The 24686-nt window shown below is 38.4% G+C and overlaps 1 protein-coding gene across 1 annotated transcript; it reads left to right on the forward strand.

The window, feature by feature from the left end:
* The first annotated feature begins 240 nt into the window (after positions 1-240).
* ATP6V1B2 (ATPase H+ transporting V1 subunit B2) lies at positions 241-24294 on the forward strand. The gene is made up of 14 exons (XM_043453399.1): positions 241-430; positions 7680-7735; positions 12031-12129; positions 13332-13425; positions 13580-13657; positions 14089-14228; positions 14566-14667; positions 15037-15134; positions 15745-15868; positions 17799-17949; positions 19359-19441; positions 20692-20796; positions 22016-22145; positions 24019-24294. The coding sequence occupies exons 1-14, from the start codon at positions 295-297 to the stop codon at positions 24156-24158; spliced, it is 1536 nt and encodes a 511-aa protein (XP_043309334.1). The 5' UTR covers positions 241-294; the 3' UTR covers positions 24159-24294.
* The last annotated feature ends 392 nt before the right edge of the window (positions 24295-24686 follow it).

Below are 24686 nucleotides of genomic sequence, written 5' to 3' on the forward strand. Positions count from 1 at the left end.
AGTTGTCTTTTTTCCCTCTCCCTCCCTTCTTCTCTTTCTCCCTTAAATATTGCCTCTCTTTGGGTCCCTCTCGCTGCCGGGGAGCCCTCCTCCCAGCACGCTGGTCAGCTCCTCTCCCAGCCCGCGGGCTTAGCCCCGCCCACGCGGAGCCCAAGTCACGAGGCCGCGGGCGGGGCGCAGCCAAGGGGGCGGGGGCTCCACAGCGCGCATGGGCGGAGCGGGGAGCGGGCCGCCCCAGCTATATCTGCGCCTGCGCGGTGCGGCTGCGGGGCCAGTCGGGACGGAGGAGACAAGATGGCGCTGCGGGCGATGAGGGGGATCGTGAACGGGGCCGCGCCTGAGCTACCAGTACCCACCAGCGGGCCCCTGGCTGGGTCTCGAGAGCAGGCGCTGGCAGTTAGCCGGAACTACCTCTCCCAGCCTCGTCTCAGTAAGTATCAGAGAGCAAGACGAATCCTGCCTTTGCTCTTAGCCCCTTGCTCCCACTCACCTGCTTAACCAGAGGGGTGGGGTGGGGTGGGGTGGGTTTCTCGGTCTCGCGCCCCTGTACCCCGACCTCCGCGTCTCTCTCTAGAAGGAGATTTTCAGTGTTTCTTAATTTCCGTGCCGGCGGTGGGCTAAGGGGAAGAGCACCATCGGGAACTTTTTCCTGGGTTGGTGGGCTCCGGGCTGTTGCGCTACCCTGTGCAGCTTCCCGAGGCTGAAGTATGCTCAGGCGCTTGCTTCCTGTCCTGGAGCCAAGGCCGCTCCTTGCAGCGCTCATCCTGATCTTCTGCTGGCCTCGTTTGGATCTGCAAGGGTCTAGGGAACGCCCCTCCCCATCCCTCTGCCTCGGGTGTGGACCTCAGGGCAGGTTGTGAGCTCCTGCCGAGGTTTACGGTGTAGTGTCGTCGCTGACGTGGTCAGGCTTTTCTCGGATGGAGGTCAGGCCCACAGCCAGAGGGAGATGTTGTTCGGTGGAGAGGCAGCCCCGCAGGAGGACACCTAGAAACCAGCGAAAGCCAGAGCTGAAAAGTACCCCGCGGGTCATCCCAGTCTAACCCTCTCATTTTACAGTGAGAAGCCTAAGGTTCTGAGAGAGACAGCCTTGCCAGGCTTTAGACACCTAATTACTGACAAAGCAGGAAAATTCCAGATGTCTTCATTCCTGCTGGACCTTTTTCCTACCATTAACTTGAGCTCAAGGTTGTCTTAGGGAAGACAAGCAGTTTTGCCTGTATATGTAGAATATATGCAAAACTATGCAGAGGCATGTTTAAAATGTTGTTATTGTGAAAAAATCCTGATAGCCAGGCTTAAGTGGGCTGCTCAGCAATTCCAAAAGAAATGGTTCTTGATTACTAAACAGTACCAATGTGTAGCGTCAGACCTTTAGGCATTGGGGATGAGCCCTGAAAGTAGACTGTCTACAATTTAGGAAAGCACCTGATGTTTTCCAACACTGGTTAATTGCCAGAGTGCCTATTTGTGGGTGGCTCTTGGGTTAAAAAGAATTTCAGATGAAGGGTTTCAGTCTGGGCGCTCTCTTCCTGACTAATCCCATCCTGATCAGTCACTGGGTCATGTGACAGCACTGCAGTGTGAAGGAAAGACTTGATCATAGGTTTGCTGAGATGTGCTCTTTTTTTCTTTTTTGAGATATAGTTGATCTGTAACGTTGTGTTAGTTTCAGGTGGACAGCAGAATGATTCAGTTATATGTGTGTGTATGTGTGTGTCTCCTTTTTTAGATTCCTTCCCACTGTAGGTTATTACAAGGTATTGAGTATAGTTCCCTGTGCTGTAAAGTATGTCCTATTGCCTAGTAGTGTATAAATTTTAATTCCAAACTCCTAATTTATCCTGCCCCCCAACCATGTGCTTTTTATAATGGGAATTATTTGCATTAGAGAATGCCTGTTGGGAGTTTGTGTGAGCTGAAGTAAATATTTCAAGAAATTGACAGAAGTTACATCCATAAGAATACGTTTGTGCCTAACAATTACAGATACTCTCACTAATTGCATTTGTATGCTTTGATGTTCTTTGGGTAGAACAGATAAGACATTAGTGGTGCTTCTAGGAAAAGATTAGAAGAGGCAGTAGTCATTTTTCCATATAATTATTCACTCGGTCTCAATTCAGAGTATCAACTGAAACATAGTTGAAAGAGTACTCCATGAGTGAGGTTTTGAGCTCTTAAGGGAGGTGAGTATGATTTCTGGACATTCTGTGTGTGCTTAGCCTGGCTGAAGAACTTCAGGAGATGAGATTCCTCCTGACAAGATACAAGATTGCAACACAGTGCTTAAAACTGAAACTTTGTGGTTCAGGAATCCATTTTATCCTCAGTGCCTAGTCCAGTGCTCACACATAAAGAGGCATTCTGTTTTGTAATTGTTGTGTAGCTTGCATTTAAACCCCTTATTCTGATAATTTAGTGTTTGAATCCTTAATGTGGATGGAACCGGAGTAGGGAGTTGGGGTACTTGGTTGGAGTTTTCCTTCTGTGTCTGGATTATTCTAAAAAGCACAAATGATACCATACTTATGCTAACAGCTAACAGCGTTTGAATGTCATTTTTTTTTTTCTTACATTGCCACATTCTTGGTTCTGGTTAACACTTTAATCACTTCTGAATAAATATTGGTTAACCTTGTCACTTTTCTAATTAAAGATGTTACCATCCTAAGTGAAAAGTTATAGTTTTTTAATGTGTGTTTTTTGAATAAAGGAATGGAATATTGGCACTTCCACTGTACAAAGAGGATGCTGGTTTTGAAAAGTTTGGGAATTGTGGGGCTGTTAACAAGGTCTGGAAAATGAGATCTGCAGGCTTGAAATAATCTTGAGCACATTGGTTGAATTTCTAGTCACAAGGAAAGAAAACTTGATTTTCTTTTACACTTTGAGCACGATTCAGTAATACACGTAGAGCTTTTGGATGTTAAGCATTTTGAATTAATCTCCTGTTTCTTGAGATCCTAGATCCTCCTGTCTTGCAGTTCTTATGTCACAAAGCAGACCTAACCTCAGTGAAAAGTCCAGTAAAGGAATCATTGGCCTGCCCTTTTTCTAGAACCTCTCTCTCCTTGCCCCATGCAAGGTGTGGGTCCCTACTTTTCTTGCACAATAGATGATGATTGTTCTGGTTTTGTTTTGCTAATAAGGTAGAGGCTGAAGGACCAGATCCCATATTGTGCAATGGTTGTTGAATTTTCTCTTTGAAAGTTTCACAATCATCAAGTAGTGTGTGTTCTGGTGAACAGTCTCGTATCCTTTAGGAGGAAGAGGATGTCATCTGACCAAGTACATGCTTCTTAAAACCTTTGTAGATTTGGGGTTTAAAATGTTGTTGTCTAAATATTTATCACCCCCCTAAATATTCAGGATCAAAGATGTAACCATGTCTGCTTTGTTGTCAGAAGTTCTAATCATTTCCTGCAGACCCAAGTTCTTGTTTGTTTGGAATTTTCAAGAGAAGAGTGGTCATTATTACTGTCAAACACAGGCATATTTATGTAATTTGTGAATGGATTTTGATTATTTTGAAGAACAGCTTAATGTCTTTGGCAGCTTCACTCTAAACAGTTGTCTCTGCTTTGGGCTGCTAATAGTAATGGTGAGGCGTGCTTAGTCGCTTCAGTTGTGTCTGACTCTTTGCGACCCTACGGAGTGTAGCCCACCAGGCTTCTCTGTCCATTGGGATTTTCCAGGCAAGAATACTGGCGTGAGTTGCCGTGCTCTCCTTCAGGGAATCTTCCTGACCCAGGATTCGAACCTACATCTCTTAAGTTTCCTGCATTGGCAGGTGAATTCTTTACCACTAGTGCCTCCTGGGAAGGCCCAATAATGATGAGGAAAGGTGGGCAATTGTTGAGAGTTGAAAGGTGGTGTTTGATGTTGTTTTCTTTGCTTGTCCACCCCCCTCCACCGTTTTATTATTATGGAAAGGAGCTATAGTTTGTATATAAACTGTCTTCTCCCTGTTTGTAGTCCAATGCTAGGAACTGTGCTATCTCCATACTTTTAAATTATACTGGAGACTAAGGATTATAAAGTACAAACTTAGAATTAGGAGAAGGAGGCATAAACAAAAATAATTTTAACCCTGTCTCTTTGATTTAGTAACAGATTTCTCAGAGATGTAGTTTAAGTGTGGAATCTGTGTCAGCCTTGCCTACCTCCCAGTGCTTCCTTGTGAACTGGAACAAGGTAGCCTATCTGCAGATGCTCTGTGAAGTGTGAAGCAGTTTGTTTTGGTGATATGTTTTGTTTAGTTTGGATTATGCCATGTATTAGTTTCTTTTGTATCCAACTTTAATTTAAATCAAGCGTGTTGCTTAAATGCTGCTTTTTATCTGAAGTGGTCTCCTGATGCTTACCAGGGAGAGAAAACTGCTGAAACATCTCCATCAGTTTCTACCTTTTCTGCTTTAACTTGTCTAATTGGAGAAAGATTATTTTTCAGTAATGATACAAGAGTGTCCCAGACCACAGAAAAGCACCAGTTCAGTTTTAGAATTTGAGCTGTAGCACAGAGTTAAAGAAAAAGTGACTGGAGGTGGACTGGGTGAGTTCAGATCCTTAGGGAAGTTACTTAATTTCTGGGGGGGGAAAAAAACAACTTGGAATAATATTCATTAACTCATAGACCTTTTATGGAGAGTAAAAAAGAATTCCTGACAAGTACTTATGAAATATTATTGGTGGTTTTGGTATTAATCAATTTGAATGGTTCTTGACTTTTTTGAAGGCTATGTACATTGTTTTAAATTTCGAGACTGTGGTGAAGTAGAATCTTGTCTTCTATAGTAGCAATCAACTTGATTCACTATTTCCGGGAAAAGCAATCATTAGTGGGTTTTTTTTTTTCTTGGTCATACTTTTGTCTTGTGACTGGCAAAACTTCATAGTTTTGAATGAGCTTGAGTTTAAACATGAGATTCTAAAGGATCATTGTTGAAGAGGTTAAAAATTCAAAGTTGCAAATCTTGTCCAGAAAGTAAAGAGAATTTCAGAACCTGAAGCGTTTTACTGATGTTAGGGTCAGCAGTTGCCTATAAATCTCAAAACAGAATTCCTCTACCCTCACTGGCCCACTCTCTCCTCCTGTTCCCAACTGTTAAGTTTTTTGAAAAGGTCAGTGTTTTAAAAGCCAGGTGCTAAGAAAATGTGTTTCTAATGTAGTTCACTTTGCATATCCACATAGCAATTTTAGAAAATCATTGAAAATCAGCATTTGGAATCTTAAAATGAGAACAATGAGGAAAAGAATCTAAAAAGAGTAAATGTGTGTGTGTGTGTGTGTATAACTGATTCACTTTGCAGTACATCTGAAATTAACACAACATTGTAAATCAACTATATGCCAATAAAAATTTTTTCAAAATTATATACAAAAGTATTCTTAAAAAATGAGAAACATCAGGGAATTCCCTGGTGGTCCAGTGGTTAGGACTGTGTGCACTTTTAACTCCCTGGCCTGGGTTCAGTCCCCGATCAGGGAACTACGATCCCTCACGCCAGGTGACACTGCCAAAAATAAAATAAGAACAAGGAAGAAATTGTTTCAGGGGTAGGAATTATTTCTAAGAGTAAGGTTGTTTTAAAACTGTAGGGAGGATGAATCAGTAGTATGTTAACTGTCTTTCAGGTTGGTGGAAGTCATTTATAACATTTGTAATATTCTCTACCTGGTCTGTAGCTGTGACTGTGATATATAGGCAAAGCATAAATTAAAAAAAGAACTTATGAAAACAAATAATGCAGTGATATTAGGATATGCGCTTTTGTATTTTTATTCATATATAAAGTCATTTGCTGGCTATTGTTGGCCTCTAGTTCAGTCTGTGTTATTTAAAATCTAATATATGAATTATTTGGATTGAATTCATGTTTGGGGCCATGTTGTTGTATGTATGGCTGTACAGCCTTAAATGTGAATAATTATTGTAAACTATATTTTACAACTTTTTTTTCTGGCTTTATTACACACATTGTCTATTTGGTCGATGATTTAATCATATCATAATTTAATGAATCTGTTTATTCTTTTTTTTCCCTCCAAATATCTGTGCTTTAGATATAGCTACCGGATGATGAATTTTCCATGTATGCCCGGTAGTCTTATAATAAAAAAGTTTAAAAAAAAAACCAAAACAGAGTCGGGAGGATTACCATATAAGTAGTAGAAAATATAATAATTGAGATCTTTCTAATAATCTTGAATTGCTTGCTTGCTTGGGTGCACAGTCATATCCTACTTACTCTTCGAGACCCCATGAATTGTAGCCCAGCAGCCTCCTCTGTCCATGGGATTTCCCAGGCAAGAATACTGGAGTGGATTGCTGTTTTCTCCTCCAGGGGATCTTCCTGACACAAGGATCGAACCCACATCTCCTGTGTGTCTTACATTGTAGGTGTATTCTTGACCACTTGAGCCATTGGGGAAAATCTTGGAGGCATGGTTAACTTGTTTACATGGACATCCATTCAGGTTGTGACTTCCTTTTTATCTAATGTTGAAAAAAGTAAAAAAGAGCACTTAGGGACCTCTGTTGATCTTTACAGTCATAAATGTATTCAAGCAAATATCCGGTGTCAGGAGGTCAGTGTCCTCAAAATGAGACGAGTGTTCCTGACGGCACTGGCCTGCGCTCTCCCTGTTTGTACTGGAGCACTTGCTCCCTGGCTAAAGAAAGTGTCTTTTTAAATTCTGAAGCTCCTTGAGTGATCAGACTGCTTGTTTAAACAGTTTCCTTATTCTTGGACATCTACATTCATGCAGAAAATAAGAAATCACACAAGTGAAAGTTTCCCAACTGATTGACAGCTTCTTATAAATTATTGATTTCATTTGTTTTTTCAGCTTTTCTGATTATGAAATTTTGTTAATTCTGACATTGTTGGATTTGCTCTCCTGAGTTCTGATTTATATGTGATCACTGTTAATTACATTTGGCATGTGTGGAGCTGTGTTGTGGTTCACCGATGGCTGCATCTTTTCTAAAATGAGGGATTTGGGTAGCTTGTTGCTATGCATAATTTGCAGTAGAAAATATAAGCTTCTACAATGACAGTAACTTTTGACATTTTTTTAATAGGATACTTGTATGTTCTCTGGCCTTTTATCCCTCTTCATAAGCTCTTTTTTCACAGTTTTTATGGTACCATTTAATGATGGCTTTTTATCTTAACAGACTACTTTTTCTCAGATTTCTTTCATGAGTTTTGTCACTTTTGCTTAAAAAGGGTTCCCTTCCCCTTCTCTGTCTATTTTGCAAAGTGCCACCTTTTTTATAAAGTCATTTCTCTTCTAAATAAGAACAGCTGCATTGTCTTCCCCATGCTCCACAGATCCTCTGAACACCTCTGTTAGAACCCTTAACTCCCCTCCTCCTCATAAAATTGTGGACTCTCAGGAACTCTCTCTCTTTGCCTTTGTTTTTGTAGCCTGGGTCCTTGAAGCAGTGTGATTTATAGTAAGAATTCAACATGGTTTGGGTTGAATGAAGGGGAATTATGGAAAGTTGTACAGATGGGGGCATATTTTATGAATTCAGTGAAAACTTGCATACTGTTTGAGTGCTCCATATAATAATGGATGTGACAAAGCAGAGGATTTTTGGTAATACCAGAGAGGTAATGGAGACTGTTGTCCTATTTGATTAGCACTGACTGTTTCTGTTTCTTTCCAGCATACAAGACAGTATCAGGAGTTAATGGTCCATTAGTGATCTTAGATCATGTTAAGGTAATACCACTGTCATTATCATCTATTTATGCAGTTAAAAGCTTAGTACTAAAAACTGTAATTTTTTGTAATTAAAAATTACAAATTTTAAGCCATTCCTTGGTCTGAATGTCATTGCTACATAGGAGATAAGAATTTTAGAGCAGAAGTCAGAAGATAGGATTCTAGTACTGGATCAGTTCTGGATTCTGTTTGTGGCATTGAGTCCCTTATCTGCAAAATTTTTAATTTCTATTTTTTTAAAAAATTAAATTTTTAATAAAATTATTTCAATTAATTAAAATTAAATTTTTAATGAATTAAATTTTTAAATTAAAAAAACCTCACAGGTTTATTAGGGAAATAACTGTAATATCTGTAAGTATGTTTTATGACTTGTAGGATATTAGATATACAGTATCTTTTGGCTCTTGTCATAGACTACCATATATTATAAGTACTTGTTACATATATGTTTTATCTTCTGTACTAAATTTTAAGGTCTTTAAATGAATAAACAATAAACTTTATCTTTGAGGGCCTGACACTGGTGTTCAGTTAATGAATAAACAGGTTATCTCAACAGTGGCTAAAACCATAAAGTAAAGAATAGCTTTTACTTACTCAGTTTGTTGAAAGATTCTTTTGTTACATTTTGTTTTTTTTAGCCACACCTATATAATAAGAATTATCTTAGAAAAAGAGGCACGTAATATAGTTTATAATTGAGTACCTTGGGTGAAGCCTCCTGAGTTTTGTGATTAAAGTATCTTCAGAGGAGATTATTTGTGTAATATGCTCAGTGATTCTGCTTTGGTTATTGTTGAGAGTGGATTGGGGGAAAGGTACACATTTATTAGTTTGTTGAGAGAAGTAATGATGAAAGTACGTTTGGCATGTGGCCCTTCTAGATGCAGAAAGCAATCAAAAGACATTTCCTAAAAGAGTGCAAAGTGCATTGTCTGTTCAGCTTTATCACTAAGTTAATATTTTTATGCATGACAGGGTACCTATACAAATCAGACTAAGCATGTAGCTTACTCCTGGCCATAGCTTCATGCTAGTATGCAGTTTGATTCAAAGCTTCAGTATGTAGCACTGAAGTTGTACAATATATATGCAGATATCCATTAATGTTTTGTGAAAGGATGGAGCATACATTTTTCTTTTTTGAGAAAATATTGAAAACGTTGTTTTTTTGTCCTTTATTCTTTTTTACATACTTTTTATTAGATAAAATTGGGGCTTATATTTTAAGAATATGAAGCATATTAGTAAATATACTTTCAAACAGTTTAAAAATATTCACGTTTCAACTATATTAAATGTTGAACTCAGCACCAAAAATATACAATACAAATATGTAAATATCTAATTGGTAAGGGCTCTGAAGGGTAAGTACACGATACTATGAGAGTCAGTAACAGGAAGGACTTCGAAAACATCTTGGAGGAAGTAATTTTAAGAAAGCTGAGAAAGTTTTATTGAATGTTTGGGGTATGACTCCAACTGAGGAAAAACTGGTAAATAAAGCTTATGTAGTTGTAAGCATTTATATGCCATAATGCATATGCATAGGATCCAGGAATAGATAATTTTATACAAATTGTATCAGAATAGACGATGATGGAGACTGCTATATTTAACTCATTTTCTGAAGGTAGCACATCTTTCATTTCTAAACCAGACAAAAGATAGTATCAGAGAAGAAACAGTATAGCTATTCTCACTCACAGGCATAGATTCCAAAATGTGAGCATAAATGTATGCTCACATATTGGATATTAGCAGGAGTATATTTTAAAAAGTCAACAGGATTATGACAAAGTAGAATTTATCCTAGTAATACAAAGATGATTTGATATTAGAAAATGTCGGTATGATTCAGGTCATTCATAGATTAAGCTAGAGAAAGTTTATGCTCTTCTCAGTAAATGCCAAAAATATATCTGATAAAATTACTTGCTTCTTAAAAAAAAAAAGGAAGAAGAAGAAAAAGAGGGTGGTTTTAGAAATAAGGAATATGACAGACTTTCAAAACCTCTTAAAGGCTATCCATGATAACCTACCGCCAACAGCACCCTTAAGGGGACACACCTTTGGGAACACTCCCATTTAAGTCAGGAACAAGGTGAGGGGGTCCGCTGTCCCCACCACTCTCCATCTTTGTTGGTTCTTTTGCTTGAACCCTAAGCAGTGTTGTGGGAAAAAGAAATTAGGGGATATAGGGATTAAAAAGGAAAAGGCACAACTATCATCATTTTTTGGTACTATGATTAAACGGAAAACACAAGTCATTCAGTGGACAGACTATTAGAAACAGTAGTGTGAAACAGTGTTGCTGGATACAGAAGATCAGTCTGTAGAAATCTGGAGAAGGCAATGGCAACCCCACTCCAGTACTCTTGCCTGGAAAATCCCATGGACGGTGGAGCCTGGTAGGCTGCAGTCCACGGCGTCGCTAAGAGTGGGACACGACTGAGCGACTTCCCTTTCACTTCTCACTTACATGCATTGGAGAAGGAAATGGCAACCCACTCCAGTGTTCTTGCCTGGAGAATCCCAGGGACAGGGGAGCCTGGTGGGCTGCCGTCTGTGGGGTCGCACAGAGTCGGACACGACTGAAGTGACTTAGCAGCAGCGGCAGCAGTGAAACTTTATTGAAAGACATAAAAGAAGACTTCAAATAAGAGGAGATTCCACACCCACGAGTGAAGAGACTCAGAATTCTCCCCAGGTGACAAAGTCAGTTAGGAGCAGATAATAAAGATTTGGTGCAGGAGTGAGCAGGCATTTCAGTGGAACAAAATTAAGATTCTTAAAACCAGCTCTTCTCACACCTGAGAATTTGACTTGGTAAATGATAAAGGCTACATTACAAGTCAGTGGGGGCTATTTGTGTTACTCAGTAGATAAGAATTGGGGCATTTGGCTTCCTATATGGAAAAAAGAAAAATGAGAAAAATACAATTACTTACCAGAAATAAATCCAAATGGATTAAAGACCTAAACATGAAAAACCTATCAGAAGACAATACAGAAGACCATTTTTATTTATGACTTTAGATTGGAAGGTTTTCCTACAAAAAAGAGGCAAATCATAAAACAAGTCATTTTATTGCAAAAACTTCTGTATGATTAAGATTACCATAAATAAAATTAAAAAAAAAAACAGACTGGGAACAGATACTCGGAAAAGGATTAATATTCAGAATCTATGAAACTTGTCTAAAAGCAGATTTAGTTGAAAAGTGAGGAAAATATGTTAATAAACCAATTACAGGAAGTGAAGTCAGAATTGTCAGTGAGCATGAAAAGATGCTTAGTATTAATAGAAAAATGCAAATTGAAAGATACTATTCTTTATCAAAATGGTAAAAATTAAAGTTTGGTAATATAAGATTGGCAAAGATGTAGGGAAAAGATACTTTTCTATGCTACTAGGAAATTGTAAAGATTACTCCTTTGCAGAGTATAATTTCACAGAAAAATGGACACAACCTGTAACCTGCCACTAGGTAACTAAATACCTTAGGGAAACTTAGGCCCACTTGCATGAGGAGCCACATGTGAGAAAGTCCATTGCAGTATGTTTGTGCTAGTATAAATTTATAACAACCTTGAACACCACTGGTAGAAGAACAGCTGGATGAAATGTAGTATCACTTGATTTTATCTTAAATATTACAATGACAGACCCAAAATATTTGGGCAAGTGGGAAAAAACCAAATTGCAAGATGATATGTTTAGTATGTTACCATTTAGGTAAATGAAGCGTTAACAGTGTATTTTTGGAAACATGCAATTTAAAATATTAAAATGGACTAGAGGAATGCACTTCTAGTTAGGAGAAGTGTATATTGAGGGAGGTATATTAGCATTATTTATAAGGAGTAATTATTTTATTGTTTAGTTGCATTTTATCCCTGTTCCCCGACAGCACGAAGTGACTAAACAGCCCAGAAGCAAGCATCATTGCTGAGTAGAGGGAATGTAGTTATTTGTTAGTTTTACCATCTTTCTATAGTCTGAAAACTTAAAAATATGCATGGAAGAAAAAAAAAATTAACTGCTGTGTTTCCATAGAATCAAGATTCTTTTTTCTATACGTTTTGCTGTGTTTGCCAGAATGTGTGCCAGCAGTGAGTGTTTTAAGGATTTAAACTACCTGAGGATATTTTAACCTCTTGATATATACCTGCATGTATAGGGGACGTGTAGGGATTGCACAAGCATGTGTGCTATGATAGAGCCTATAGATCATTTGGGCTTCTAAAACGTTGGTTTATTGAGCCTTTGTTTTTTTCCTATTTAGTTTCCCAGATATGCTGAGATTGTGCACTTAACACTACCTGATGGGACGAAGCGGAGCGGGCAAGTTCTAGAAGTTAGTGGTTCCAAAGCTGTGGTTCAGGTAAGCATTACTTTAAAAATCTGGCCAGTTGAACATTTTTCTAATCACAAAAAAGCATAAGAAACACCAGTTATGTTTTCTGATGATTATCACATAAGTATACAGATCTTCCTTGACTTAGTAGTGGGGTGACATCTTGATAAACCTCCATCAGTAAGTTGAAAATACATTTAAGTTGAAAATGCATTTAGTACACAGAACCTACTGAACATCACAGCTTAGCTTAACTTCCATTGAAGGTGCTCAGAACACTTAGATTAGCGTGCAGTTGCACAAGACCGTCTAATGCAAAGCCTATTTTATAATAAAATGGTATGTATCTAATGTATTTCTACCATATGACCCCTCTGTCTGTTTAGAGGTTGATTACTGACTGTGACGAAAGAAAATTAATTTTTCTTGTTTTCTTGCCAAATGTCTGCCACCTATGTGCATTCTAGCCCAATAGCTCCACTGGTAAAATGGCTTTTTTTTTTTTAATTGGTAAAATGAAGCAGATAATCACATAGAAGGAAAGAGATAAAAAAACAGAATTCACAGCTTGTGGATTGAAACCAAAACAAGATCTGAATCTGTGTCTTTAAATTGTCTCTGATAAGTCTAGTTTTTAATGTTACTGACTATAGAAAGTGGCAGTTTTCTTGAATAACATATTGCCCTAAAAAGTAATCTGGATGGCACCACTGACTCAATGGACATGAGTTTGAGGAAGCTCTAGGAGATGGTGAAGGACAGGGAAGCCTGGCGTGCGGCAGTCCATGGAGTTGCAGAGTCAGACACGACTGAGCAACTGAATAACAACAAAAAAATAATCTAAAGCAGAGGTCAGCAGAATTTTTGTAAGGGGCCAGATAGATTACTTTAGGCTTCGTGAGATTTTATCTTAGGTCTCCTCTGTTGCATGGTCTTTACACTTTCTTACCCCTTTTTTAAAAAAGGAAAACCACTCTTTCAAACTGTGAAAACAAAAAAAAACATTCTTAGCTTGCTTGATAGGTTTGGCCTGCAAGCATGACCCTGGTTATTTAAGAGGTGGAAGTCTGGTTCATCACCCACCATGAACACTTCTTCGTTAGTGGTATTAAAAGTAGTATATACATTTATGTATTTTACTTTATAAGGGCCATTTAAGAGGCAAACAAATGTTAAGCGTCTATGGTCAAATTTCTTTTACTCTTCTGTTTACCTTTCTTTCTTGACAGGTATTTGAAGGGACCTCAGGTATCGATGCCAAGAAAACGTCCTGTGAGTTTACGGGGGATATTCTCCGAACGCCAGTGTCAGAGGATATGCTTGGTAAACAGATACTATTATTCATTCTGAGCAGAGATCTGTTTCCTTTCTGATGTATTTCCATGTAGTCTTTTTAAATGAATGTTTAGAAACATGGTTAAAAAAGTGAATATTTGAGTCATCGCGCGCTCTGTCCTGTCTTGCCGTTGTCTAACAGGTCGGGTGTTCAACGGGTCAGGGAAACCCATTGACAGAGGTCCTGTTGTCCTGGCTGAAGACTTCCTAGACATCATGGGTAGGGACAGAAAATGGACTTTGTGTTTAGGGGGAATAGCATCTGTCTTATACCTTTGTCAGAGAAAGGGGGATTTTTATGATACTTAAGTAAATAACCAACATGCTTCATATTTAATTAGTTATTTTGTTAATTATTTAGTAATTTTATTTTTCCCAGAGCTTATCTTAATTTTTTACATCAAATACTACAAGATATTGTAAAATATTACGAGGATATATCTGAAATATAAGTAGTGGAGCCCTAATGGCTTTGAAATTAGGATTTCTCTCTTGCTACACCATATAATTTATGAATCTACAAAAGATTAATGCAAAAAAGTTTCCGATTTCAAAAATAACTCATTTTTTAAGAGTAGCAGGAAATGCATTATATGACTGTAGTCTTAATATGTAGATGTACTGAAATGTTCTCTTTTGGAAATGCATTAGGCCAGCCAATCAACCCTCAATGTCGAATCTATCCAGAGGAGATGATTCAGACCGGCATTTCGGCCATTGATGGCATGAACAGTATTGCTCGGGGGCAGAAGATTCCTATCTTCTCTGCTGCTGGCTTACCGCACAATGAGGTGAGAACTAGAATCTGTTTGATCTGAAATTTAAGAAGAAAGGATCTCCAAATGTTTCACTGTTAGTGAGAAACCAGATAAAGGATTTTCAAGGTAAATACCCAGTGTTACTGTTTATATAAATCCAGCTCTATTGACTATCTTATCCATGTGTATCTGACTTCTTCCTTACTCAGGAATCTTTGCAAAAATTACAGGATAATTTTGTTAGGGAAAGACCTTTAAGACATTCCAATTTCATTTATGATTTAATTCCCAGAAGTTTAGGATAAAGGTTATTTTGTTATAGAAAATATTATTTTAGATTTCAACTCGGTCCTTTTATACTCCCCATCAGATTGCAGCTCAAATCTGTCGCCAGGCTGGTTTGGTAAAAAAATCCAAAGATGTAGTGGACTACAGTGAGGAAAATTTTGCGATTGTATTTGCTGCTATGGGTGTAAGTATAATCTTTTTCTGTTTTAGAATGAAATGTAAAATTGCTTATGTTCTTAAAACAGTATAGAAAAATACACATGTATCATTCAATTTATCTCCAGGTAGAGAACTTTCAACTTGGCATTTTGGGCAAACCATGGATTAGTATTTAGCAGTTGACTGGAATATAAGAATAATTTTCTCTTTGTACCCAAAGCTGACTGTTTACTCTCTTGGCTTTTGTGAATGTTTTGGGAGTACCTGAAGCTTTAAAAGAAGGAGCAGTGCATATCTATAGCTTGGCCTTCATTAGAAATAAATGCTGGGGGAAAAAAGAAAAATAACTGAGACTCTTGCATCTCTGAGCACTGATGAAGTCATTACCATTTAGGTAAACATGGAAACTGCCCGATTCTTCAAATCTGACTTTGAGGAAAATGGCTCAATGGACAACGTCTGCCTGTTTTTGAACTTGGCTAACGACCCAACGTAAGTAAACAAATATGCTGTTTCTGTTTACACAGGCTTCTGGTCAAAAATATTACCTTAGACTAGGGAGGTAAAACATTATAATGAAAGCTTCATGGGCCTAGGAATAAGATAACCATATGTAAATTCCAGCTCTGCTTTTTGCAGGTTACTTGGCTTTGGGCAAGTTATTCAAGCTCTGAAGCTCACTGTCTGCTTTCGTACAATGTGATAAATGATACTTGCCTCACAGAGTTGTGCATGTTAGATGAGACAATAAGTCACTTAGAGCATGGCCCATGCTCAGTAGATGACCTTTCCTCTTACCTGTGAAGTCTGGCCCCCGTTGTTTCCCCCTTTCTCCTCCTCTCTCCCTTCCTTTCTTGCTAACTTTTGAGAACCATGTAGTTCTGAGGAACTGTGGGGCATTTATAAAATAATCAATGCAGCTGTGTAGCACTGAGTAAATACATAAAAGAACTCTGCCTTACTTAAGAATTTTAAAGAAGTAATTTCTTCACCTTGTCAGTTTGTGTAAAACTTTAAAAGGGAGATTGTGCTATTATTTCCAGAATCAGTTTGTTTTTGGCCTTTTTGTCTGAGTGACATAGTACTTAATGTTTCATTTCAGTATTGAGCGAATTATCACTCCTCGATTGGCTCTAACCACGGCCGAGTTCCTGGCCTATCAGTGTGAGAAACATGTATTGGTTATCCTAACAGACATGAGTTCTTATGCTGAAGCACTTCGAGAGGTAATTTTTCTCTTAATTACAGTAGGTTATCTTGTTAGGGTTATCTTGTTGCTCTGCAAATTTTCATTTTTTTTTAATAAATCATTTTTTAAAATTAATTATTCATATATTAGTATAACACTTTAATCAGGAAAGAAAATGCTATTTTTGTCAGCCTAGTTGAAATGATTGAAGATGAGATTTAAATTATTAGCCTGTTTATAATACTATCACTATCTCCATTGATGAAGACTGGATTCCCAGGACTTTTCCTGGTGGTCCAGTGGTTAAGAACCCACCTTCTAGTGCAGAGGTCACGTGCTCGATCCCAGGTGAGAGAACTGGGATCCCACGCGCCGTGGAGCATCTAAGCCCGTGTGCTGCAGCTAAGATGTGATACAGACAAATCAATGAATGAATATTAAAAAAAAAAAAAAAGATTGGATTCTTAAAGAGAGTAAATCATGCAAGCTATTTAATCAGCGACTCTACCAGGAAGTTCTGTCTACGTCCGGACAGTCCATTTTTAGCCCTTTTCAAGAATTTCATTTTCAGTGACGTAAATTTTTATATATTTACATAAATAAAGACTATACTCTGGCAGAACCCTCTTCAGAACTTTTTTCCCTTCAGAAAACTCAGTATTTAGAAACAATGTAAGATTCTAGCATCCAGAAGTGTAGGGTGTGTTCTCATGCACATTAGGAAATTTTGAGTGAGTTGCTCTGTTAAGTATGTAAGAAAGAGAAAAAGACTTCTGAAGAGACATGCTATATAAATATCTAGGTTCTTAAAATTCCCTAAGATCTGTCACCATATCTCACTCTGCTTTGGTGTTTTTCCATTGAAGGACTTTTTTTCTCCCATCCATCATAAATACTCACATCAAAGGCAGTAAAAATAAGTATTAATGAAAATTTTTAGGAAAGACAATTTAAAAGCCCTTTTTAAAAAATTATTATTACATCCAACAGACAGCTATTTTGTCAGATAGCCACTTAAGTTTTCTGTATGTTTATCTTACTTTCTGCATGATCTCCTTTGATGTTCAGTTGCTAAGTCATATATGACTGTGACCCCATGGACTGCACCATGCCACATTGATAAAAACTGGTCTGCAGGCCACAGTTTGAGTAGCTCTGATGGAGCATGCTCTTGGAGGTGCCAAAGTAGCCCTTAGAAGTTGGGCTTCATACTTTCGGGTTCTTAGTGGTTGTAGATTAATATGTATACATAATATTCTAGTGTGCATGTCTCTGAGAGACCTTTTATTACTGTTCTTGTGCAGTGATATAGGGAAATTATCTGGCCCTTGATTCCAGTTGTAATTTGGGGTTAATATTAACTTCCTCATTAGAGTTCTTGTGAGGATTAAATTAAAATGATGTATGTAAAGTATATCTGGAGAAGGAAATGGCAACTCACTCCATTCTTGCCTGGGAAATCCCATGGACAGAGGAGCCTGGTGGCTACAGTTTGTGGGTTTGCAGAGTCAGATGCAACTGAGCACACACACATAAGATGCGTTTGATTTTTTCAGAGTTAGTTTATATAAATCTGCAGGATACATAACATGAAATAAATCTTGTGAACTGAGAATGTTCTCTTGGTTTTAAAATGGACCTCCTAAATAAAAAAATAAAATAAATAAATAAAATGGACTTCCTTTGATTTATAAAATTGCAAGCTGGATTTTTTTCTGGCAAGCTATTTAAAGATTCTTGTTATGGCAATAATGATTTTAACAAAAAGCTTCTGGTCCTCAGTTGTCAACATTTCTGTTGTAAAATAATGTGAAATTTTGCTGCTAGATTTTTCTAAATGAGACAGTACTTAAAATGAACAAGGTGATGTATCTGACTTTGTAGTTTGGCCTATTCAAACGTGTTCTGACCAAGCGTTTGTTCTCATATCCTGGTGTGTGATTCTGTTCTCCTTGATTCACTGTCAGGTTTCAGCAGCTAGGGAAGAGGTTCCTGGTCGACGAGGTTTCCCAGGTTACATGTATACAGATTTAGCCACAATATATGAACGCGCTGGTCGAGTGGAAGGTCGAAATGGCTCTATTACTCAAATTCCTATTCTCACCATGCCTAACGATGGTAAGTTTTGCGTCTTCGGATTATAGCAGGCCTGATCATTGTAAGTGCTTTAATTTCAAGAGAGGGGATCATCTATCGTTTTGAGAGTATGCTCCAGGAGTTGAGTTTACCTAATGATTTGTTTCTAATAAAATTTTTTCATTTTAAAGCTACCTATAATTACTATTCTTTAGTAGAAAAAATTTTCTTGTAATTTTAATTTTTATTTGTTAGCTAGAATTTAGTGTCTGCTATTTGCAGGACACTGGTCCAGATGTAAGGAATTTTTTTAAATGTATGAGCTCTTCTTCTTATAAGCTACTCATTCTACTTGGATATTATGTATGTGCACCAGTAATTTAAGGTAGCTTAAGTGCCAGATAAAGAGCGCATGTAGTAAATGCCACAAGACTGGCGGTAGAATGATTGACAAAGGCTCGTTAAAAATTACTTGGTTTTACCACATATGCAAGTGCACAGTGCAGTGCCTGCCTGGGTGTCTGCCCAGTAGCTCCTGGGTGAGACTTTCAGCATTCCCCTTGTGTTAGTGTCTTTTTCTCTTTATCTCAGCTGTTTGTTTGTTTTAGATGCTTTCACAGAATATTTTCAGAAACAGTAATAACTATAACTGAGCACTGTTTCAAGTGTTCTGTAAATACTGACTCATTAATTCTTCATGGTGACTTTGAGGTGTCCGCTCTCCTGTGAGGCACAGGAAGGTAAGGTGTCCCAGATGGGAAGTGGCGGCTTTAGAACCCAGGCAGCCTGAGCGGTACCTCAGACGTGACAGTGACTTGTCCCAAGGAAGCAGCTGCAAGGTTACTCTGGTTGAACAGACTGCGGGACACCTTGCTCTGCGGGGCCTGTCTGGGCTGCCTGTAGTGTTGCTTTACTGGTTTAGCCTGTTTGTACTTCCCATGTTGAAATGTCGGGTGCCCATCTGGGATAATTTATGGAAGAATGCTGTCTCAGTATACATCAAATGGTCAAATCTCTGCACGCGAACTTTGTGTTTAAATGGAACTTTATTTGTACTTGAGGGAGAGGCAGCACATCTAGGAGAAATAGTACATTTTATGAATGTAGCTAATTTAACTTGTGTCAACACATATCTGACTGGTGCTGCAACCAGGTAAGTTAAACTGGCCATCGTGGTAACCTCTAACCATTTTGTCTGTTTAGATTCTAAACTTTATTAAAATCAGATAAAGTTTTGAAATAAAGTGTTTCAGCCACAGTGGCCACATTTCACGTGTTCAGTAGCCACGTTTGACCAGTGGCTGCCATACTGCACAGCACAGATAAAGAATTTTTCCATCATCACAGAAAATTATTTTATATAGCACTGTTTTAAGTAGTACAGATAACTTCCTGTGGTTTTGTTTATATGAGATGGACAGTAACTAACATCAGATGTCTTCCTCTGGTAGATATTACTCACCCGATCCCTGACTTGACTGGATATATTACAGAGGGGCAGATCTATGTGGACAGACAGCTACACAACAGACAGGTATTGAACACTTGTGCAGTGCTATAAGCTTACACATCTATTCTTCAGTTATTCTTTAGTGTCTCTGACTTTGCTCTTAGGAATTATCTATTTAGAAAATATCAACTTGAATTGTTTTTAATATGACTGTGAAACTCTCATTTCTGTAATACTAAAATCTAGTGTGGAAAAGACTGCCAGAATTAAGAATTAAATTTCCACTTTCCTTATTATGCCTCAAAGTAGAATCTGTTGTCTCAAAGAACTTTTTTTGGGTCTTTATTCAAAAATAGTATGGGCCACCAATTTTGTTACTAATATAAAAATAGATTTTTCAGATTTTTCTCCTTTTTATTGTTAATTGTTTTTAATTGATGTATAATTGATAGTCACATGTGTACAGTGTAATGGTTTGATATTTGTATTTGATGCAAAATGATCACCACAATAAGCCCAGTTAACGTCTGTTACCTTACATAGTTAGTTTTTTTTCTTACGATGAGAATTTTGGAGACCCAGTCTTTTAGCTACCTTTAAATATGCAACACAACATTATTAACTTATGTAGTCACCATGCTGATCATTCCATCTGTGTGACTTACTGACTTTATCACTTACCTTTTGATGTCCCTCACCCATTTTTCCCACCCCATCCCCTGCCTCAGGCAGCCACCAATATGTTATCTGTGAGCTCAACAATTTTTTTGTTTTTCAAGATTCCATGGATGTGAGATGATACATACTCTCTTTTTTTATACATTATACATATTTCTCTTGTATCTCTTTCTCTCTGACTTACTTCAGTTAGCGTAGTGCCTTCAAGGTCAATCCATGTTGTCACAAACAGCAAGATAGCATTCTTTTTTATGCTGAGGAATAAAAAATGGAATCTTTTAATTGTTTTTTAATAGATGCCAGCTTCTAATAATGAGCTTTTTGATGAAACTTAATCTTTTTATGTGTTGTTTGATGAGAGTTCAGAACCATTTTGGATTTGATATTACAGATAGATTTTGAAAATTCAGTTTTTTAAATATAATCTTGTACTGTTTTGTAGATTTTACATTTTGGATTTGATTTCTCAAAAGAAGTCTTAAGCTTTAAAATATTTCTTCCTTATCAGGAAAAGATATTAGGACTCATCTAGGAAACAAATGCAGCAGCTTTATCCAATTTAAATAATAATAATGAGTTTCACAATCCTTTACTACTAGTAAAGCTTGAATTTTGTACTTAAATATAATATTTTCTCCCTTCCCATTTTACCCAAGATTTACCCACCCATTAATGTGCTGCCTTCCTTGTCGCGGTTGATGAAGTCTGCTATTGGAGAAGGCATGACCAGAAAGGATCACGCCGATGTGTCTAACCAGCTGGTATGTGTGTGCTCTCCAGGATGAATGCTTTCTTAGTTCATTCCTTCTGCTTTCTTAACACCCCTTGTCTTTTTTCCACATCACTTTTTTCTCCACCATCAAAGCAAGAGTGTAATATAGAATACTGGAATATCAGTGGAATTCATTAGAGCCAAGTAGTTTTTTCATGAGGATATGCTCATGACAAAGATCAAAATTCACATGCCTTGGAGAAGGAATTGGCAAACCACTCCAGTGTTGTTGCCTGGGAAATCCTATGGACAGAGGAGCCTGGCAGGCTACAGTCCATGGGGTCACAGAGAGTCGGACGTGACCGAGTGACTAAGCACATAGCTGCTGAGGTCCTAGAAGCTGGCCCTTTGTGTGGAGCGCCGCTCCCTCTGGCGCTGGGCCCAGGGTCTCTCCCTGAGCTGCCGGTGTCAGTAAAGAGGAGACCTTTCCCCTCCCCGCCCAGTCTGTCCCCCTGACAGCCGTGTAAGGACCCATGTGTCCCGACTGAGACGGTGCCTCCCACCTGCTCCTCAGGTCCTTCATCCCTCCCACCCCATCCCCTCGCCAGTCTCAGATGCGAATAGAGTTTAAAGACAAGAAAAAAGAATCACATGCATGAGACCTGCCTCCCAAAGTGTATGAAGTAGTTTTTAAATAAAAAATCAAGGCCTAAAGCCTTTAAGTTTTTATTAGTAATCTTAATAGTAATTATACAGTATTTCTGAAAGAATATTCTACCTTATTTTTTGTTTAACATAGTAGGCAATCACCAGAACACTAAGGGGTAGTACATACGTATTCTGTGAAATCCTTGGTTTCTATAGCCCTGAGATTGTATAGCAAGCATAATTAAAGGAAAATGCATGTGACCTTAAAATAGGCATGATAAACCTACTAATATCACAAATATTTTTTTGAATAGAATTTAGAGATGGATTTCTCCCATAGTGTAAGTTATATGAAAATGTTTTACAAAATGTAAGCTCATTGATATGTTTAGAGAGCATTTTTTTGTACATTGTTGGTATTGTTGATGTATTGTATGCCTGAAGACTCCTTTATGAGTGAGACTATTGTATAATAAAGTCTTTCTGACTTGCATATGAACTTTGTGAATTACGTTTGGAAGTACTGTGAAATCCTATGAAGATAGCTGTAGCAATACACTTCCATAGCCCAGATTATTGTTAACGTTTATGAAACCTTGTCTCTGCTTTTGTCTCTGTAGTATGCGTGCTATGCTATTGGTAAGGATGTACAAGCCATGAAAGCTGTCGTTGGAGAAGAAGCCCTTACCTCAGATGATCTTCTTTACTTGGAATTCCTGCAGAAGTTTGAGAGGAACTTTATTGCTCAGGGTAAGATGACTGTTTTCCCATGAATATAAACAGCATCCTAGGTAGTTTTGAGGACTTCTTTCCTAGTCTGAGAGAATTTACGTTGGTCTCCATGCAGTTTTCCCTTTGATCAGAGAAGAGGTTCTCCCAGCCACCTGCCATGTCTTTGTTCTTAGCCCTCTGCCTTCAACTCCTTGATCCAGTTGTTTGGCTCCTGTCTTATTCTTTCCCTTCTTACAACCAGCCTTCTGCTCTGCTGCCTCCCTTGTCACTTCTTCTTAACCTCCCTGCAGTGCTCTACTCTGGTTTTGGGGCTTTCAGACTTTTCCAGTCCATCTATCTTCATCTTCCTGATTTCCTGTCTTCTTGCTTCTCAATTGTTAATGTTTCCAAAGGCTTAATTACTTCTTTCTGTGCTTTTCCCCCTACACTGATGACTGACTTCCTGTTTATGAGCCTTTAGCCTCTTTCTGAAGCTCTAGTCCCACGTTTCTAACTGGGATACCTTTGTTTATGCCACGATCTTCTCAGGCTTAGCGTGGTGAGAACCAGAGGATTTTCCCAGCTGACCACCTGCCTAGCAGTTAACTCCCTTTTCAGTTTCTGTCTGCCTCTGGCATGACCGTTGTCCCGGTTAGCCCAGGCTCCGGAATTAGGGATTCTTAACCTTTTTCATTTATTTTCCACTATCAAATATTCACTAATTTGCATTGTTCTCCTTTAAAACATCCTGTTCTGTTTTTTTGTTGTTGTTGTTCCTATTATAACTTAGGCCAATGTTTCTCAAAATGGAACATACTTTTGAATCTACTGGGGATCTTGTTGAAATGCAGATCTGATTCAGTAGAACTGGGTGGGGCCAGAGAGTCTGTTTTGACAAGTTCCTGGGTGATGTTGAAGCTGCAGTGATCTCTGTCCACTCTTGAGTCCGAAGACCTAGTCCAGTCCTTCTCTCATCATCTGTGGCTGGTGTCTTCACTAGTCTCCCCAGTTCTATACCACTGCAGGAGTAAATTTACTGTTAACTATGTTGATTGTCCTTCTGTTAAAAAGTCTGTAGTGGTTTTAATCACATAGCATATGTAGGGCTTTTGAGCTGTGTTGTTTGGTCTCTCCCCTGTCACTTCTACTAATGCTGATGAACTCTATTTTTTACCTCAGTGATACTTACAATAGATGTGTTTATTTTGGAATAATGCTTCAGCTATACACATAGGATTTGTGCACTTTTGAGTTTACTTGATATAGTTTTTGTTAACATTAAAAATCTCCCAAATATGTTTGTTGGGTTTTCTTTAAAAAAAAAAAAAATTATGTAGAACCACAAAGGATAACAACTATTCTGGTAGAGAAAAGGACCAAGAACTCTAATTCCTTAGCCAAAATATGAGATTCATTTGCAGGATAAGGATGATTTTGCTATTAAAAATAATAATGGCAGGAACAACTTTGAAAACCACTGCCTTATTCAGGAGCTTAATTGGCCTTTAAGGCCTTCTATGTGTCTGTACTAGACTCCTTCAGGTCGGCCTCTTTTCTGGGGAACAGCTTTCTCGTTAATCCCGGGATAAAACCCTGACTCTGGTTTCCATTATTCAGTGGAATGTATTTAGATCCCACCCAGTTATCAGAAAAAGGCATGTATGCGTGTACATCAAGAGCCACTGCTGTCTCGCCTGTGGCTTTCTCGCTTTTCTCTTATTCTCAGAGATACTTACTGTCTAAACCCTCATTTCTAAATTCAGTCACATCAGTCCGGGGAGACCTAGCTATTTGTGTATCTTTTTTATACTCCACGCTCCCAGTGTTAGGTCCATAACAGAGTAAATTTTGAATAACTCTGGTAAGTTGATAGTAGTTGGCCTTTACTCATCTGATCTCAATTTTTTGTAAGGTCCTTATGAAAACCGCACTGTGTATGAGACTTTGGACATTGGCTGGCAACTGCTCCGAATCTTCCCCAAAGAAATGCTGAAGAGGATCCCTCAGAGCACCCTGAGCGAATTCTACCCTCGAGACTCTGCGAAGCATTAGCTGCTACTTCATCGCTGGCTCGATGCTCTTGTGAAGTACTGGTTCTGTTTTCTTTATTCCTTTTGCACTCCCCCATCCCCACCTTTGTGTTGGAGTTTACTGTGTTACCCTGTAATTAAAAACAAAGACTAGGTAACATACTGTGCCAGTGTTGCAATGTTTTAAACTGCTAACAGACTTTAAAATATCCCCTGTTTAGAAAAACCTGGATCCTTCCAACGCTTGCTTTAAAGCATCTGAGAGTTGGAGGTGAAGTTTTTCACTGATGTGTGTATTTGTACATAGTGGTGTACCTAACTGTCTAATGTCCTCATTATTGGAGTCTCTTAGCCCTTCCCTCTCCACCCTGGCAAGAGTATCACTATCTGGAGTTCAGTGCTTTGGTCCCCAAGCTAGGCGCAAGAGAGGGGTCTGAAAGACACTTCTCAGAGCCAAGAGGCTTTCCTGAGCACTGGTTTTAGATTTTGGTATGCCTCAGGGTCTGTGCCGCTGCTCTCAGCAGATGGTTTTTGCTGCCCGCCTGCTCTT

Source organism: Cervus canadensis, chromosome 30 (assembly GCF_019320065.1).
Source record: "Cervus canadensis isolate Bull #8, Minnesota chromosome 30, ASM1932006v1, whole genome shotgun sequence".
NCBI lineage: Eukaryota > Metazoa > Chordata > Mammalia > Artiodactyla > Cervidae > Cervus > Cervus canadensis.